General features: G+C 58.3%; 7 protein-coding genes across 7 annotated transcripts; 3 read left to right on the forward strand and 4 right to left on the reverse strand.

The window, feature by feature from the left end:
• Positions 1-8: 8 nt before the first annotated feature.
• On the reverse strand, positions 9-2,606 carry SCHCODRAFT_02497720 (uncharacterized protein; the record flags this gene model as incomplete). Its single annotated transcript, XM_003033072.1, has 4 exons — positions 9-1,233; positions 1,286-1,510; positions 1,564-2,407; positions 2,459-2,606. 4 exons carry the CDS (start codon positions 2,604-2,606, stop codon positions 9-11), a joined length of 2,442 nt encoding a protein of 813 aa, XP_003033118.1.
• A 478-nt stretch (positions 2,607-3,084) lies between these two features.
• Positions 3,085-4,977, forward strand: SCHCODRAFT_02617551 (uncharacterized protein). The gene is made up of 5 exons (XM_003032464.3): positions 3,085-3,245; positions 3,296-3,330; positions 3,383-4,737; positions 4,793-4,839; positions 4,892-4,977. Exon 3 carries the CDS (start codon positions 3,410-3,412, stop codon positions 4,697-4,699), a length of 1,290 nt encoding a protein of 429 aa, XP_003032510.1. The 5' UTR covers positions 3,085-3,245; positions 3,296-3,330; positions 3,383-3,409; the 3' UTR covers positions 4,700-4,737; positions 4,793-4,839; positions 4,892-4,977.
• A 12-nt stretch (positions 4,978-4,989) lies between these two features.
• SCHCODRAFT_02534762 (uncharacterized protein) lies at positions 4,990-7,142 on the reverse strand (the record flags this gene model as incomplete). The annotated part of the gene is made up of 6 exons (XM_003033073.2): positions 4,990-5,434; positions 5,485-5,925; positions 5,975-6,190; positions 6,245-6,313; positions 6,364-7,036; positions 7,085-7,142. The coding sequence occupies 6 exons, from the start codon at positions 7,140-7,142 to the stop codon at positions 4,990-4,992; spliced, it is 1,902 nt and encodes a 633-aa protein (XP_003033119.1).
• A 373-nt stretch (positions 7,143-7,515) lies between these two features.
• SCHCODRAFT_02617557 (uncharacterized protein) lies at positions 7,516-8,744 on the reverse strand. Its single transcript, XM_003033074.2, has one exon. It carries the CDS (start codon positions 8,382-8,384, stop codon positions 7,743-7,745), a length of 642 nt encoding a protein of 213 aa, XP_003033120.1. The 5' UTR covers positions 8,385-8,744; the 3' UTR covers positions 7,516-7,742.
• A 275-nt stretch (positions 8,745-9,019) lies between these two features.
• SCHCODRAFT_02534764 (uncharacterized protein) lies at positions 9,020-10,429 on the forward strand (the record flags this gene model as incomplete). The annotated part of the gene is made up of 2 exons (XM_003032465.3): positions 9,020-9,369; positions 9,425-10,429. 2 exons carry the CDS (start codon positions 9,020-9,022, stop codon positions 10,377-10,379), a joined length of 1,305 nt encoding a protein of 434 aa, XP_003032511.1. The 3' UTR covers positions 10,380-10,429.
• A 446-nt stretch (positions 10,430-10,875) lies between these two features.
• Positions 10,876-12,797, forward strand: SCHCODRAFT_02617562 (uncharacterized protein). The gene is made up of 6 exons (XM_003032466.2): positions 10,876-11,114; positions 11,173-11,249; positions 11,333-11,459; positions 11,512-12,165; positions 12,224-12,313; positions 12,375-12,797. Exons 1-6 carry the CDS (start codon positions 10,977-10,979, stop codon positions 12,615-12,617), a joined length of 1,329 nt encoding a protein of 442 aa, XP_003032512.2. The 5' UTR covers positions 10,876-10,976; the 3' UTR covers positions 12,618-12,797.
• A 184-nt stretch (positions 12,798-12,981) lies between these two features.
• SCHCODRAFT_02698729 (uncharacterized protein) lies at positions 12,982-15,472 on the reverse strand (the record flags this gene model as incomplete). The annotated part of the gene is made up of 4 exons (XM_003033075.2): positions 12,982-14,005; positions 14,054-14,248; positions 14,301-14,678; positions 14,730-15,472. 4 exons carry the CDS (start codon positions 15,470-15,472, stop codon positions 12,982-12,984), a joined length of 2,340 nt encoding a protein of 779 aa, XP_003033121.2.
• Positions 15,473-15,533: the final 61 nt, after the last annotated feature.

Raw genomic sequence — 15,533 nt, forward strand, 5'->3', positions numbered from 1 at the left:
TCATACATTTAGCCCTCTGTGGCGGCCGCCGTCTTCTTCGCCTTCCTCGCGCGCGTGGTCGTCGGCTTCGGCTTCGCCCCGTTTCTCGTCCTCCCCAAATGGGTCTCCGCGATATGCCTCGAGAGACCCTTTTTGTCTGACGGGCTGCCCGCCGGGGCGCCGCAGATGCGCATCTGCGGCCTGCCATCCGCATCCAGACCGGCCTCGAGGTCTTTTACCATCCACTGGCACATGTACGCCTCCGCACTTTTGCGATTTTGCGCGCGCCGGCTGTCCTCGGGCAGAGGCTTGGTGCGCGCGCCGTGGTGGTAGAGGATGTGCGGGAGCACGACGGTGTGCGCGTGCGCGGCGTCGTACGGGGTGAAGGTGACGGTGCATGTAGAGGAGGACGAGGACTCGCAGGGAGAAGACGCAGAGTTGTCGTCCGAGTCGTGGTCACGCGCGCACCCAACCCAGCGACACTCGGTGCGCCTGGAAGGGCCGAAGATGGCTTCGAGAGCACCGTCCTTGAAGCCGGAGGCGTCGACGTCCGCGGGGGCGGGGGTGGAGGACGACGAGCTAGCGCAAGAGCTGCCGCTGGACGACGGTCCGGCTGGGGAGGACCCCGATGCAGGTGAGCTGGATGACGAAGAGCCGGGAGAGCCCGAGGACGCAGAGGCCGAAGCGTTGCTGTTAAGCGACGACGAAGAATCGTTTGACGAGCTGTACATCGTCGACGGCGGCGTGGGGAGTTGGGTGTTCGTAGTGGAGGCAACGGGCTGGTTGTCGTAGGCGATGGGCTGGCCAGCGTAGGTGAAGGGCTGGTGCGCGTGTGGGTCCATCTGCGGTACATAGGCGTTGCCGTACGCGTCCATGTACAGGCCATTGTAAGCGGTCATCGGTGCACCCTCGTAGACGGGCGCAGGCGCGAAGCTGCCAGGAATGGGTGCAGGTGCGAAGCCGTATGTGTAGCCTCCGTACGCCTGGGGGCCATAGTACGGGACCTGCGGGAAGAAGCCGGGGTCCACGTAGGTTTGCTGGGGCACCTGCGCGATGCTCTGCGTAGGCGCAGGCGCATAGTCCTGCTGGTGCTCAGGCACAGGCGCATAGTCCTGCGGTTGCTCAGGCGCGAAGTCCTCTGCAGGTAGAGGCGCATCGCCTTCCGCAGGTGGGAGCGCGTCTCCCTCAGTAGGTAGGGAAGCGTATGCTTGCACGATCTGCGCGACTACGGCCGGGTCGTGAGGGAACTCCTCCCTACATTCGTCATCAGTTTCGTTTCCTAGACGAAGAGATAGGGTCAACGTACCCATTCCAGCCGAGTACGAGGCCTGCGTTCGGGGTAGACAGTTCAGCGCCAAGAGGGGTAGGATCGGTGGCGTTGATGGGGGTAGGTTCGGCAGCGTTGAGCGAGGTAGAGGCAGCACCGTCCAGAGGCGCAGCCTCGACGGCGTTGTGGTTGGTTCGACTAGTGGCATCGACCGCGGGAAGCTGGGGGGTGTTCTGACGAAGTGGTTGGAGGGGCTTGCGAGCACTAGAAAATGAATCAGGATTATTTCATGGGCTGAATGCGATTATCTGACATACCGGCGGATATTCGCTCGAGGCTGGCGGCGGGAGGAGTGATGGGCGGTCACTGCCGAGTTGGTGTGGTCGACGGTAGAGGGTGCCGCGGTGTCGAGCCTCGTGCGCTTGGTGGGGCGCTCGGAGGGTTCGAGGAAATCACGACGGTCGTCGAGAGAGGCGAGGCTTTGTTCACCGACGGTGGTGCTTTGTTCGGGGGCTATGTTCTCTGCATCGGGGATGACAATGGTCTCAGGGTAGCTGTAGAAAGGGGCAGTGACCGCCACCTGCGTGCTTTGTTCGGTGGCCGCGACGTCCGTCGAGGGGTTGGTGTCAGGGATGTCGAGTGGGGCGTCGAGGATGAGAGGAGGGGTCGGAAGACCGTATGGAATAGCTGAATCATCGGTGGCACGCGCGTCGCCCGGCGCGTCGCTGTGTTCCTGCGTGATCGGTGCGCTAGGATCACAAACGCCTGCGGTGTGCACAGGCAGCTGCCCGACCGAGCGGTTGATCTTGTTCTGGTAGAACTTCTCAATGACCGGCTGGAGGATCCTCGCCCAGATACACAGGCCCCGCTCCATGAACCACGTATCGTTATCGAAGTCGATGACTTCGCCCTTGAACAGGAAACAGTCCTCAACCTTGGACAAACCATCTGTCATGCGCTCAAGGTCGCGTTGGAGGGACCGCGTAGGGTCTGAGTCCATGAGCTCGAGAGTCTGAGGAGCACTGTCGTTCGAGAGTGTCGGTGCGTTATCGACTGGGCTCGGTGGCTGGTCTGGCACCACGGCGACGAAACCGGGCACGTCAAACGACATCTGGTACTCGTTGGAGCCTGTGTTTGTATACTGGAATGTGTCCAGTGTCTCTGAAAAATAAATTTAGCATTGGAGTAGCGATCTATGTCTTTGCCACGCACCGGCATCGGGCAGATACCATCCATTCGCGTTCATATCCGGCGCATAGCCGTCTGGCATGTTCATGTTGTGGGTTTGGGTGCCCTGCAGGATATCCTGAGGAATGGTGTAGAACGAGAAGCTCTGAGAGTTTGGGGTGTAGTCAGCCATCGTGGGGGTTGGTTGTGGAGTGCAAGTGCAAGAGCAAAGCGACGAGCGGGTGGCTATGAGTATTCACGTGACCCGTACCCACGGTTCGGATCCGGCAGAGCACGTGATCGCGCCGTGCGCATCGGACCGCAGAGGCCGAAGACCATCATGGACCCACAAAGTGGAAGGGGACGCCGCGACGTCTGAAAGTCGATGGCAGTAAGCGGACAAGAAGAAGGGGTGCGAGAGGGGAGCGTACGGACAAAAGTGCGGGGAGAGGTCTCCAACTTGAATGCGCAATCATCGTTGATCCCGGGTATGCGAGCCAAAGTTGGTCGCCCTTCACGAACTTCGTACAGGGAGCCTTCAGAGGGCGTCGTACATGGAAGCTAGAGTTGGATTCGCTCTGCAAAGATCTGGCCGCAGCAAGTGGCAACGCATGAGCAGCGCAGGCAGTATCGTGATGGTCCGGGACAAAGCGGGCGTGCGGCGGATTCCCTTCCATCCTTGTCCCCGACTGTCATCTCACGCGTTTCTCTTCGACCTCTGCCGCTTTTTCGTCGAAGCTGTAGATCGTCTGCACTGGATCTCATCTCCATCTCATCTCTATCAAGGTTGACGAAGGCTTTGTGCTTTACAAAGGTACTTCTCGGCGCGCATGTACGTCGCTACGTCTCGTCCCTCTCTCAAGCTGAGACCCCTACGCGCAGCCTACACCTTATAACTCTCAGAATCCTACCTCGTGGTGCGTCCGTCGCCTCTGCCTTCTGGAATACTCAGCTCATGCGGTCCACCAGTGTCAACGTGTAGTCGATCGCGTCGCAATGGCAAGAACCTGCATCCCTCTCTGCTCGAACTGCGACCTCTCCGTCTCCGTCGACGCCTCCCTTCGCGCAACCGAGGACATCATCCAGTATATCCGTGAAGGCCAAATCCCCTCCGATTCCTCCTCCCGCACGCACACCGCGGCCGCAGATGCTGCCGAGTCGCAAATCTGCAACCTCGATCGTGTCCTGAAGCGGCTGAACGCCCTGACCGAGGAAGTGAAGGCGCACCGAGATCGGCTCTCCGACTTCGCAGAGCAGCAGCGCGCCGTCACAGCTCCCGTCCGGCGCATTCCCACCGAGCTCTGGCAGCAGATCTTCCTCTATGCCTGCGCAGGAACGACCCTCGCGTGTCCGCTGAAACCTCATATGCTCACCGCGCTTTCCCTAAGCCATGTTTGTCGCGCGTGGTGGGCCATCGCGCGGCATGGCGCTGGGCTTTGGGCTCCTCGCCTGAAGTTCGACGTGGGACGGATGCTGAAGGATGTCACGAAGGGACGGAACGGGAAAGAAGTGCATGAATATCGCTTAGCCGCGGCCTTCCACCTCAACCGTTCTCGCGCTGAACCGTTCTCCTTCGATGTGATATGGGAATGCGATGGCAAAATCCCGGACAAGCTGGAGGAATACTTGGAGGACGTACACCTCCTGCTCATGATGCTAGCCGACAGCTTCACGCGGTGGAAGGATTGCTCCATCGCAGGGAGCGCTCTGGACTACATGATTTACCACGACTTATATTTTCGTATCCCCGACCTCCTGGAGTCCTGCTCTATCGTGGGCTGGATGCGCGAGCAGGACCTCATTGAGGAATTATTTATGAATGCCCCCCGCCTGACGCGCTGGACGCAGGAATACGTGGGATTCGCGCCGGAATTGCCTTTTTCGCAGCTCACCCATGTCAAGACGGGCAGAGTTCATTCTTCCTTCGTGGCCCGTATCCTCTCTTCCTGCGAGGCGCTCGAAGTCTTGGACATCTCCATCATAGAAATTGACCAAGCCCGACTCGATCTGCCTTCGCACGTTGTGATCCCGCGGCTGCAAGAGCTTTCTTTGGCTGGCCATAACACTCTCGTTCTCAGCACCGTTCTGCGCAGGCTTGAAGCCCCCGCCTTATCGCATCTGATGCTGGGGTCCATACATCGCTTTGTAGGCTTTGAGGAGTCGGTCTGGAAGTCGCTGTTTGACAGTGAGGATTTCCGGTCTTTCGAGGACCGCACGCCGGGCTTCTCTCTGAGCGTCGACGATCTTGAGGACGATAGGGTGTACGAACTGCTGGAATCGTCTTGAACTACGGTCGTCGATCTTGCGATATGACCATCTTCTTGGTACGCTTCTTGCTTTCTCGGGATCTATGACTGTGCTTACAATGATGAATTTCAGGCAGGGAGGGGGCTCAGCACACGACGAGATTCGGAAGATAGAACGAGGTACGATTCCAAAGATGCTGCTAACTCTATGTTCGACTAATGACAATGCCAGGTTTGCACGCGTTAGTATGGTACTGGTATCTACGTCTACATTAGGCGGTGTGCGCGTGCCACGAATGGACTTGATGTGTTTCTCCCTTTTGGCCGAGGTCACCCTGCCCGTCTTGCGGAATGAATCCCTGCGGCCTGCATACCGATGCCGGCGAAGACGAAGCGTAGGTGCCCCTCGCTCCGATGAGCACCGTCGCGGCGATCGTGAGCTGACCATCGTAGACCAGCTGATTCTAGGCCTTGCAGTGGTGTTCGGCGAGGCACCCCAGAGTGATTCAAGACAAGCGCTCCAGGGAAAGCAAGACGGACTCTCCGCGGCGGAGCAAGACAGGTTTTCCAGATGGAAGCAAGACGGGGTCCGAGCTGCGCGTACGTTGAGGCAAGGACAAATTCGGCGAGGAGCATGCGAGCGACGAGGTGCGCGGAATCGTGGCAAGTTGGCGAGTAGTGCGTTGCTGACATGCCACGTCCCGAATCTCCAGCCGTCGCTGTTGGCTGGCCTCTACGATGGTCACTTTGCACCTTGGGGACGAGCTCTTCGCGCCTATACGACGGTCTCTTGACGCCTTGACGACGAGCTCCCGGAGCCCTTACGTGTCCTTCTCAAGATGCTGCCCACGCACATGCCTCGCGATGGGGCCGACATCCGGCCCATCTTTACCCAACGGATTGCGGCACTCGTGCCCATCTTTCGTGATCCAGTGGCAGATGTATTGCTTGCCGTCCGCCGCTTGCCTCCCGCGTTTCCGCCGTACGTCGGGAGGAACTTCCTCGGGATGGATGCTGTGGACGGTCTTGAGGTGCATGCCGATGCTTGCAGGCGTCTGGTCGGTGGAAAAGGTATGCGTGCAGAAGCCCCAGCGGCAGGGGATGAGGCGGGGCGGGGCTGTGGGCGTGGGCGCGGCGTTGCTGTTGCTGACGCTGGTGATGGGTGGTTGGGGGTTGGCGGTGTAGGATTCGGCAGGAGAGACGGTGAGGGGAGGAGTGGGCAGCTGCGCGCGAGGGCCAGCGGCGAGTCTGTTCACGACGGCGGGGCTGAAGGTATGTCAGAGATTGGCGGCGTAGAAGTATACAAGGCGCTTACCGCTGTACAGATGGTCCGCCGGCTTGCGAAGGGTGGGGGATGTGTCGTTGGGCGGGCGGGAGAGCATTGCGCGGAACCCAGTGTCTACGGCCGTCCTGTGGATGTACGAAGTACACATGATCGGGGCACCTTGGATCGAAGAATGGCCCATGTGGGGGAAGGTCGGCCTGAGGTGGGCTCGGGTAGGGGGCAGGGCCGGCGTGAGCAGGCATCATACTACGCGGTTTATCGTTAGCTACGCTCAGAAGGGCTTTTCTGAGCTTAACGCACCCGGCGTTGTTGTTCGGGTTCGCGTGGTGGGGAGGTTGGGATGGGATGGGTCTTTGTGGCGGGTGCGCGCTACACATGGAGGTGAGCCATCTATAGTGTGGCATTGACAATGTACTCACCGACGTGGCTTCACAGGAGGCGTGCGGGGCTTGGTGGCGGAGTGGGCTTGAGGGCGCCTGGGGTTGGGGGAGGGTGCAACAACAGCATCAGGCGCCTGGTGCCTAGCGCGCTTCGCGGGTCGTTCTTCGTCGGCATCATCATCTCGGGGATGATTGATGGTCTTCTGAGAAGCTTGGGTAGCTGGGAAATTGTGGGACGGCGTGGGATGTTCCTCGAGGGAGATGGTATTTTGTGGCGATGGTCGCGGTGTGGGGGTGGTGTGGACCGTGGGGGCAGCTTGGGCCGAAGCGGTGCGTTGTAGTGGCTGGTGAACGGCGGAAGAGCTGCTGCTTTGAATCTCTGGCCTTTGCCACAAATCCAATACTTGCTTGACGTCGCTGGGTCCGACGGGAAAGCCGCGCTTGACAAAGAACGCCGGGTCGTGGAAGTCCACGACATGTCCTCCGAACGTGTACGACCCATTAGGTCCCGGCCTGCAGGCGAAGAGTACTCTCAAGCACGCGTTCGCGGTTTCTCGAAGAGTATCATCCATGGGTGCATTTGCGGCGCGATCAAGCGCGCCCGGGGCAACCTGTTCGGCCAGCCGACGCAGAGCGTTGGGGTCGCGACTGGTGTAGAAACTCGGTGGAAGCTTGATCCTGCTTATTGCAACAAGGTACGCCGCGTACGCAACTGTGGACAATGAGGAAGTCTGACGCGTTGCACGGGTTTGCCACTCACAGTCGTAATTAGGCGCTTTCTGTGCGTTCTGGAGTGGCTTGGTGTTGTTGGCGGCCATTTTGTCTTGTGTGAATGGGGTACGTTCGGGTGTGAGAGAAGCTTGACGCTTTGCTGGCTTTTTGCTCGCTGGAGATGATGGTGGGTGAAAGGAAGCTTGGAGAGTGCAGTGGCTGCGCTGTGACCACACGGGTGGCAAGACCATTTTGTCACGTGATCGTAACGCGCGGGCCAATTTGTTCACGAGCGCTTGCCATCTTGCGTCAAACCCGGGATATCTCTATTGGCACTATGGATGCTAATGCGCACTCATCTTGAGCTTCTCCAGAGACGTAATCTTGAACGGCTATGGTGGCGGAAAGGCTACCCTATCTGCCACAATGTTATGTGGCGAGTGCTCTTTGCGCAAGGACTCTCCCGGGTCAACAAGTCGACTCATGCATCCATCAAGGCTGAAGGCGTGTCTATGCGATGTCTGAGGCATCATACTGTCATAAATAATGCACGTAGGTGCGACTGAAGGAACACGGATCGTACGCAATACAATACAGAGATTGATTAAATGTTCGAGTTGTCCGAGTCCGTTATATAAACATTTGAGTCCCTGCTCCGTCCTTGTCCATCGTCCTAGTCACCAGGATCAAAGATAGTTACGGCTGTATTAGACTGCAGACGTGCTATGAAGGCGGGACGAGTGCTCGCGGCTGGATGAGAACGGCCCGCTCGACGCAGTTGCGGTGCTGGGACCGACTGCGGAGGTGGCAATACCGCTCGCCGTATAGTCGAAAGATTTGCTGGACGCCGGCTCCGCCCGGACGCCAGAGCTACTCGACGCAGGACCACCATATCCTCCGGAAGCGGATGCGAATGGACCACTTGATCCCGAGGGGGTGGGTAAGCTCGGCGCGGAGCTGAAGGGGAATCCCGACGCAAAGTTGCCGGAGGGCGCATCGGAAGGCGAACCGAAGGGTACGCTGGATGCCGAGACGAGGGGACCACTCAGCGATGAGCTTAGCGATGCTCCTCCGCCAGGGCCGCTCGACGCAGACCCAGAGCTGGACGCCGAGCTGTAGGGCCCGAACGTTCGGGATGAAGAATAGCCCAAGGTGGACCTCGAGGGACCTCCCGACCCAGAGGGAGCAGCGGGATAGCTGAAAGCGGGAATGGATCCGGAGTAGCCTGAGCTACTGGCAATGGCGCTTGAGGCAGTCGTGCTGCTGAAAGGCTCGGTAGAGTCGATGGCCGCTGGTGCTGCGTGCGCGACGCCGGCGAGGGCGAGGGTGAGGAAGGTAACAAATTGCATGGCGGATGGTGGGGGGCTGCGGTCGCCGAGGCTCTCTCACTTCAAGGGTTTGCGAGATGAAGGAGGTTCGTTGTAAGATGCAGAAGTCGCGCGAAAGTGCGCATTATATAGGAGGACGGTGGAGTGTTAACTCCATCGTGCAGTGCTGGGATACTGCGCCGCTGCTCGCTTATCCGCGGCCGAGAAACCCAGACGCACCTTCATTCATGAAGCTATGTCGAAACAAAATGTGGTCCGTACTGCGGGTAGTGCTTGAGTGGTGCAAGAGCTGCGTGCAGTGTGTGGGCGATGCTGAGGTCTCGTATCTCGAGGCAACCTCATGTTATCCGCTACTGACCATGTCTTCCTTCCAGCAACCAGGGGGAAGATTCGTGTCGTCGACAGAGACGTGAGCTGTAAGCGATACAATGAAGCTGACGACTGAATGAGGCTGAGTTGAACAATATGAGGCGATTGCCGGCGCCGTGACTTTCAACACGTGGCTTCCGTGCGCTTGAGGGGCGGTCCACGTCCTTTTCCTGAACTATATTCGCGACGAGTTTGTCCAAGTGCCTTCACGACGACACATAGTACGTGACAAGATCCTTTGCCCTAGAACGCGTGGTCTGACCTATATGTCTAAGCATACGATCTCAATGAAAGACCTGCAGCTTGCTCTCTGCCCCGGCTGCGACCGGCACCTCGAGATCGACGGTACCGCGAGCGCGACTCAAGACGCGCTTGAACTTATCAGAGACGGCAATACTCCTTCCGAAGATTCGTGCGTCGAGCTTAACCGCGCCGCTCACGAAGCCGAGCTGCAGGCTGCCGACCTGGACCGCGAGATCAAGCGGCTGCGCGCGCTGTCTCGGGGCCTTCAGGCTCATCGGGAGCGGCTTCTTGGGTTTGCCCGTCAAAAGCGAGCACTTGCGGCCCCCATTCGACGACTTCCAGTCGAGATACTCGAGGACATCTTCATGCACGTCTGCACAAATGTTTGTCTCGAGTATCCGATGAGCTCCGAACATCTTCCAAGTCAACCGGCTCCGGGGCGTATGCAGCCAATGGCGATCCGTCGTGGCGAACTACGAGGCGCAACTGTGGAAAGTAGAAGACGTCTATGTCGACCTCGATTCGATATCGTATCGTGTTCAGTGGTTGGAATTGGTCGAGCAGGCACGCGAATTCCGCTCTGTCGTTGTGCAAGTCCTTCAACGATCTGCGGAAACCCCTTTTTCGATGGAGCTGGATTGCACGAGTCTGGACATAGCAAACGACTGGCTATTGGAAGACGAAGTGTACGAGTCACTCCTCAAGGCGATCACTAGTAGCGTGTCGCGCTGGCGTAATTGCGTCATTCCAGACTTCCTCTTGCACCATGTGGTAAAGAAAGGGTATGACTCGTGTGAAGCCCTGGAGAGCCTCACCGTCACCGAAATCATCAGCCCCGGCGCCGATTTTACCTTCGAGAAAGCCCCGCTTCTGACCGAATGGGTCCATCACGGGAAGGGCACCTCCGTATACCCTAGCTCGCAGATCTTATCGCAGCTCACGTACTTGAAGACTGATCATTTTGAGGACACCAACTTCATATACGACATCTTCACCGAGTCGAAGACATTGGAATCTCTCGACATGGTACATCTCGACGTCTACAGTGAGGGCTTCCTCCCCAACCTGCCAGAGGTCGCGCTGCTTCCACGCCTTCGCCACTTCTCCCTCGTCTTCACTGATCTTCGATTCCTGATCAGCCTTCTCCAAGCTCTTGCCACGCCTCGGCTGGAGAACCTCACGCTCGAGCTTGACTCCAAAAACAGCCTGAGGGGAGGTCCTGCGGCAGGCGAGTGGGCATGGCCGGACGCGGATTTCGGCCAGTACCTGGAGCGCTCGTCGTGCACGCTGTCTCGCCTTGGCCTGGTCAATATCGGGATTACGGATGAACAAGAGAGTAGACTGCGCGCCCATTCGTCCATCGGCGAGGTTGTCAGCATACCAAAGAGTGAATCTGACGCGTAGCTTGAGCAGAGCCCAGCAAGACAAGACCGCTTTGTCTTCGTGAGCATTCTCCGTTTGGTGTCGACTCCTAGCTTACTGACGGCGCGACAGGGGTTGCTAGCGTCGATAGTTGGCCGACTGCCAAGTATGCCCTCTGTACAGATCACTAAACGTTTGAACCTGTTTTTGATGACTTGTAGCCGCCAGTCAAGGTTGAATTTGAGGGAAAGGCCACGGGCTGCCGCTGTAACGGGCCCTCGTAGCGTTAACGATGCTCGGAGCTCACTGCTTTTACCGACCACGTGCCATGTTCAACTTTGCTTTTCACGTGATCTCGGGAATTGCCGTCCTGATAACAAGTTGATTTCATGGCCCCTTGCCTCCTTCCCACTCATTCTCTCATCACAAGCATGGATACAATGGATTTCGCGGTGCCGACCTTCGCTGTCTGAGACAAGAGCTGCGCTGGCATCCCGGCTTGAACAGTGCCTTACGGCTTTTGTCAGGTCACGCTGTCAGATTGCCAGGCTGGCAGCGCGACCATCGGAGATGCCCACGATCCACGCACGCTCTCGACACGCACTGCACTGACGGTAACCGCCCTTGACATTCTCCGTCATGAGCTATCGGTACAGACCTGCAAGGTGGCTAGCTTGGCTCGTCGCCTTTAGCGCGACGTCTATAGCGCAAAAGACCGCTGGATCGTGCAATCCGTGGATGTGCCTCAACGCAACGTTGAAGGATAATACGATCGAGGTAACGAGGCTATTTCCTACAGAGTAATGACTCTTCATGACAACTATATCTGACTCAGTATGCTCTGACCAACCTCGAAGAACCGTTGGGATGGATGGCAGTCGGCTGGGGTGATAGAATGCCACAGACTCATATGTGCGTCAGCCTACTTACTGCTCTTAACCGTATCGACCTAAGTCCAGTCTGGTCATGATTCACGATCTCTAACGCACCCGAAGGGCTGTTGTCTGGCCAAACCCAGACGGCACCGTGACTCTTTCCCAGCGCTTTGCGCGAGGGCATATGGAGCCACGTCTGGAGGATAGTCCACCACGAATAGCGAGTATGCCGGACTTAAAATCATCAGTAAGCACATCTTAAATCATATTTCAACGAAAATCGACCGCATCCATTGCAGTGGATCGGGACGACAACGCTTTCTTTCACTGTTCCCCGGGAGCAAGATGCTGAGCTCGAGAACTCCACCGCACCTCTGACCCCTGGCATCATCGCCTTCTCGCCCTTCCCTCCCGCGAGCGCGGACCCCGGCGCGCACATTCTCGCGCATACAGGAACAGGTCACGTACATCTCATTTTCAAAGAAGACGGCGAAGCCGCAGAAGATGCCGATGGGGACCTGGATTCTATTGAGGATACTCCTGCGAAAGCCCACGTCGCCGACCGCGCCTCCACTAGCCGACTGCTCGTGCTACACGGCGCGCTCATGACGCTCGCATTCGGCATACTCCTCCCTATGGGCGCCCTCGTCGCCCGTCTGACTCGCACGTACACACGAAGCTGGATCGTCGCGCACAAAGCACTACAAATGTACGCTGGCGCTCCTGCGGTTGTCCTCGGCTTGACCGCTGCGATTGGAGGCGTCGGCGGACGCGGCGCGCGGCATGTTCACGATTCGCATCAGGCGGTCGGGGTGTTGCTGGTGACGCTCTATGTCGTGCAGGTCGGGCTCGGAGTGTATATCCATGGACGGCCGAAGGTGGTGGCGCATCCGGTGCGGAATATTGCGCACGTTGCGCTTGGCTTGAGCGCGGTGGGGTTGGGACTAGCGCAGGTGAGGTCATTACTCGGAGAGAAGAAAGAGTAATCATTCTGACACGGGAGCGTACCAGGTACGAAGTGGGTTGCACGAGTGGGACTCGCATATGCCCAATATGATGGTCTCGGACTGGGCATACCCGATGCACGGAGCGTGGGCCGCGGTATGTTCTGAATCGCGCTGATTTCCCCTATGCTTCGCGGCTCATCGACTCTTCGCTGCAGCTCTGCGTCCTGCTTTACGTCGTCGGCTTCTGCCTCCTCCCGCGCCAGTTCGCACAGGAGAGAGCGTCCAAGAGCGAAGGAGCGATGGGGAAGGAGTACGTTCCACTTCAAACGGGACAGGTCGAGCGCGGCGACGGGCGGCCGATCATCGGGGACGCGAGAAACTCCAAAGTTACAAATGAGCGCGGAGACGCAGTCAGCGACAACGAGGAGGTTCGAGTTCCTTTGCTACGAGGAGACTAGTATGGCAGACCATCCTTCGACGATACTGGAGGGGATGGATTGATCCCCTTATAGATTGGACGGCCTGCAGTCGTTGACGATAGACATTGATATGAAATATAATTATAACGGAGCACAGTAAATAGTACGAACGATTCGAAATATTGAAAGGAGGTATGCTACAGATGGTTATGATACGGGAGCATTTCATATAATGGTGGGGTACCTAAGGTAGGTAAGTGGATGATCGGATGGACATGATAGAAGCGGAGAATAAATAGGTAGAGCCGGCTACGATAGATACGTACGAGCGCAGACCTGAAAGGATGAAAGTGGAGAGCATGAGCAAGGTCGAGAAGGGTCCGAGGCAAGCGCGACCAATACGCTAACGCCAATGCGGCCTACCAAGGTGATAGCGACCAATGTGTTTGACCATGGCCGTTGCCTTCCTCGCCCCGCCCCTTTGCGGATCCTGACTGTTCATGAAACAAGACGAGGTCCCCACACCACCCCAAGCGCAGACAGTCGGTGTCTCCCACTCACCAACCTCGACTTGCTCCCTGCGCCTGCGCCTGCCGGGTTCCTGCACCTCCACCCATTTGCCCTTGATCTCGGTTTCGAAGTGCTTTTGGACGGCCGCTTTTAGGTCGTCGTCCGAGAGTGAGGTATCGAACACGTATGTGCAGCGGGCGTGCCACTTGCAGAGTATTCCAGCGGGCGGTGGATGGACGGCAGGAGGCGCGCCGTTCGCGAAGGACAGGGTCGCGGGCGCTGCTGGAGTAGGCTGAGCGGCCGCGGGAGCCGCGGGCTGGGTGGTCGACGCCAGCTGAGGCTGCTGCGGAGCAGCGACACTGAGCTGAGCGCCTTGCACGACCTGGTCCGCAAGGGGCATCTGGTGAGCACCGACTGAGTGCGTGTGCGCGCTATGGTGTGCATGCAGCTGGTGCTGGGGCGCCCACTGTCGTAGTGGAGCGTTCTGGACGCCGTAGCCTTGTGGTTGAGGGACGGGGAATGGCGAATTCGGCAGAATACAAGAATCGTACCATCCCGGGGGGTAGTAGACCCCATAACCGAGCTGGGGATAGTACACTTCGAAGGGGTGTGGGTTGTAGACAAAACCAGGCGCCTGTTGCAGCTGGCATTGAGCTGGCGCTTGGGCGAAAGGCGCTGGTCCGTAATTTGACTGCTGCTGCTGATGTTGTTGTTGATGATGCGGCGGCGGCGGCGGAAGCTGAACTGGCGCTGGAGCGTGCGCCGAGACAAGTCGATGCTGAGCTTCGTCGTCGTGAAGAGGAGGTCGTGTCGTCGTACGTAACCGAGGGGCGCTCGCATGAGCATCATCACGAGCATCCTGCACATCCTCCGGTTGCTGCTGCTCCGCAGCGGCCATACTATATGCCCGAGGTGATCTATATGCGAATGAGCGAATGTTGGATCTTGGCGCGGAATGCCCATACCTCAATGTGCCCGGCGCTACAGGCCCAGCCTGAACATGCCCATCCTGCTCCTTGCGGAGGCGCTTCTGCACCCTGCGACGCTTGTCGTCCTCGTTCAAGGACGCTTGATCGTCGCGCTCTCCGTCTTTCGATCGAGAACGTGTACGCTTGCGCCTGCTTCGCGCTTGATCATAGGGGACCACAACCTCATCGCGCCTTCAAGTACATGGTTAGCCAGTCGATTCATGAGTCGTAATAAACTGCATACCTCGTCGGCAACTCATCCTTTCGATGGTCGCTGCGGTCGCTCGACTCCTGCTGGTAGTCGGTGTGTTGGACAGTGCCATCGAGTTCGCCTTCGAGAACGTGTCCCTCGGCCGGACGAGGTGCAAGTAGCTTGATCTCAACGGGCTTGGGCGTCGCGCGCGCTTTCGAGGGACCAGGTTCAAGCGCAGGCAGCGAACCAGGTAAGGGTGAAGCTCCGCGCACTTCAGTAGGCTCTATCACCGTCGTGAGGCTTGAAGCGTCTGTGACCGGAGCGGTTGTAGGAAGCACAATGATGTCTGTAGCATCTTCCTTCGTCCCGTGCGCCGGAGCGCCCGCATCGACATCGTCTTCATGGCTTTCTCCCGCTGCTTCATTGTGACTGGAGTGCGCTGGTCAGTGAATTTTAAGCAGATATTATAGAGGAACTCACTCTTTCTCCTCGCCGTTGATCAGTTTCTCTTCTACATCGTCGACTGGAGCATCTGATGCTTCAACAGTGACGGAGACGTCAAGATGCGCTGCATCCTGGGACGCGATAACGAAGGGGTCGTCATTCGGAGGCCCGACTGCGGCCTCTTCGCTGGCTTTCTGAGTACGCCGATCACCGCGACTCTCCAGGATTCCCGGCGACTTCTTATGCGATGCTCTGGTGGGCGTCGAAGGCCCGCCGTAGAAGGCTTCCAGCAAGGCACCCGTGTCCATGTTCTCGGGTGTGCGATATAGGGGAAGGTCCTGCAACGGAGAAGGCGGCTCGTAGCGACCCTGACGAATGACGGGCGACCCATCATGGGAGAAGCGTTCGAGGCCCGCGTCCGATGCCCATGGGGTGCGGGAAGAGGGAGAGAGGCGGCTGGATAGCGGACTATTCCTTTCGAATGTGTTGAAGACGACGACAGGCGGCGAGTTCTCGTCGAAGACGCGAGGTCTGCGCGGAGGCGTGCTGGGAATATTCGGGAATGGGTCTGAGAAGGCGCCAGCGCCGTCTTGGGAGGTCCTACGATGGGGTGGAGGACCGAGGGGCTCGTAGAAGGTGTCGGGCGTCGAGGTAGAAGTGACGGCGGGCGCGTCTGAAGCAGGATCGGGTGTAGACCGTCGGGTGGCTTGCTGGCCTTTGTTGGCTGTCGCGCGGCGACCTTTCTTGCCCGTCGCTGCCCTCTTCGTCCTCGCCGGCATACCGTGCGCTATGTTCGTGAGGATGGATTGGGGTGGTGTCGCTTTGTCGTTGGTCGAGGTT

This window comes from Schizophyllum commune (genome assembly GCF_000143185.2).
Source record: "Schizophyllum commune H4-8 unplaced genomic scaffold SCHCOscaffold_4, whole genome shotgun sequence".
Lineage (NCBI taxonomy): Eukaryota > Fungi > Basidiomycota > Agaricomycetes > Agaricales > Schizophyllaceae > Schizophyllum > Schizophyllum commune.

Bases quoted from the DNA above. Each gene is read 5' to 3' on its own strand.
- SCHCODRAFT_02617551 (XM_003032464.3), top strand. From the start codon at position 3,410: ATGGCAAGAACCTGCATCCCTCTCTGCTCGAACTGCGACCTCTCCGTC.
- SCHCODRAFT_02617557 (XM_003033074.2), bottom strand. From the start codon at position 8,384: ATGCAATTTGTTACCTTCCTCACCCTCGCCCTCGCCGGCGTCGCGCAC.
- SCHCODRAFT_02617562 (XM_003032466.2), top strand. From the start codon at position 10,977: ATGAGCTATCGGTACAGACCTGCAAGGTGGCTAGCTTGGCTCGTCGCC. The intron at 11,460-11,511 runs GTAAGCACATCT...CATCCATTGCAG, and splicing joins TGCCGGACTTAAAATCATCA to TGGATCGGGACGACAACGCT. The intron at 12,314-12,374 runs GTATGTTCTGAA...TCTTCGCTGCAG, and splicing joins TGCACGGAGCGTGGGCCGCG to CTCTGCGTCCTGCTTTACGT.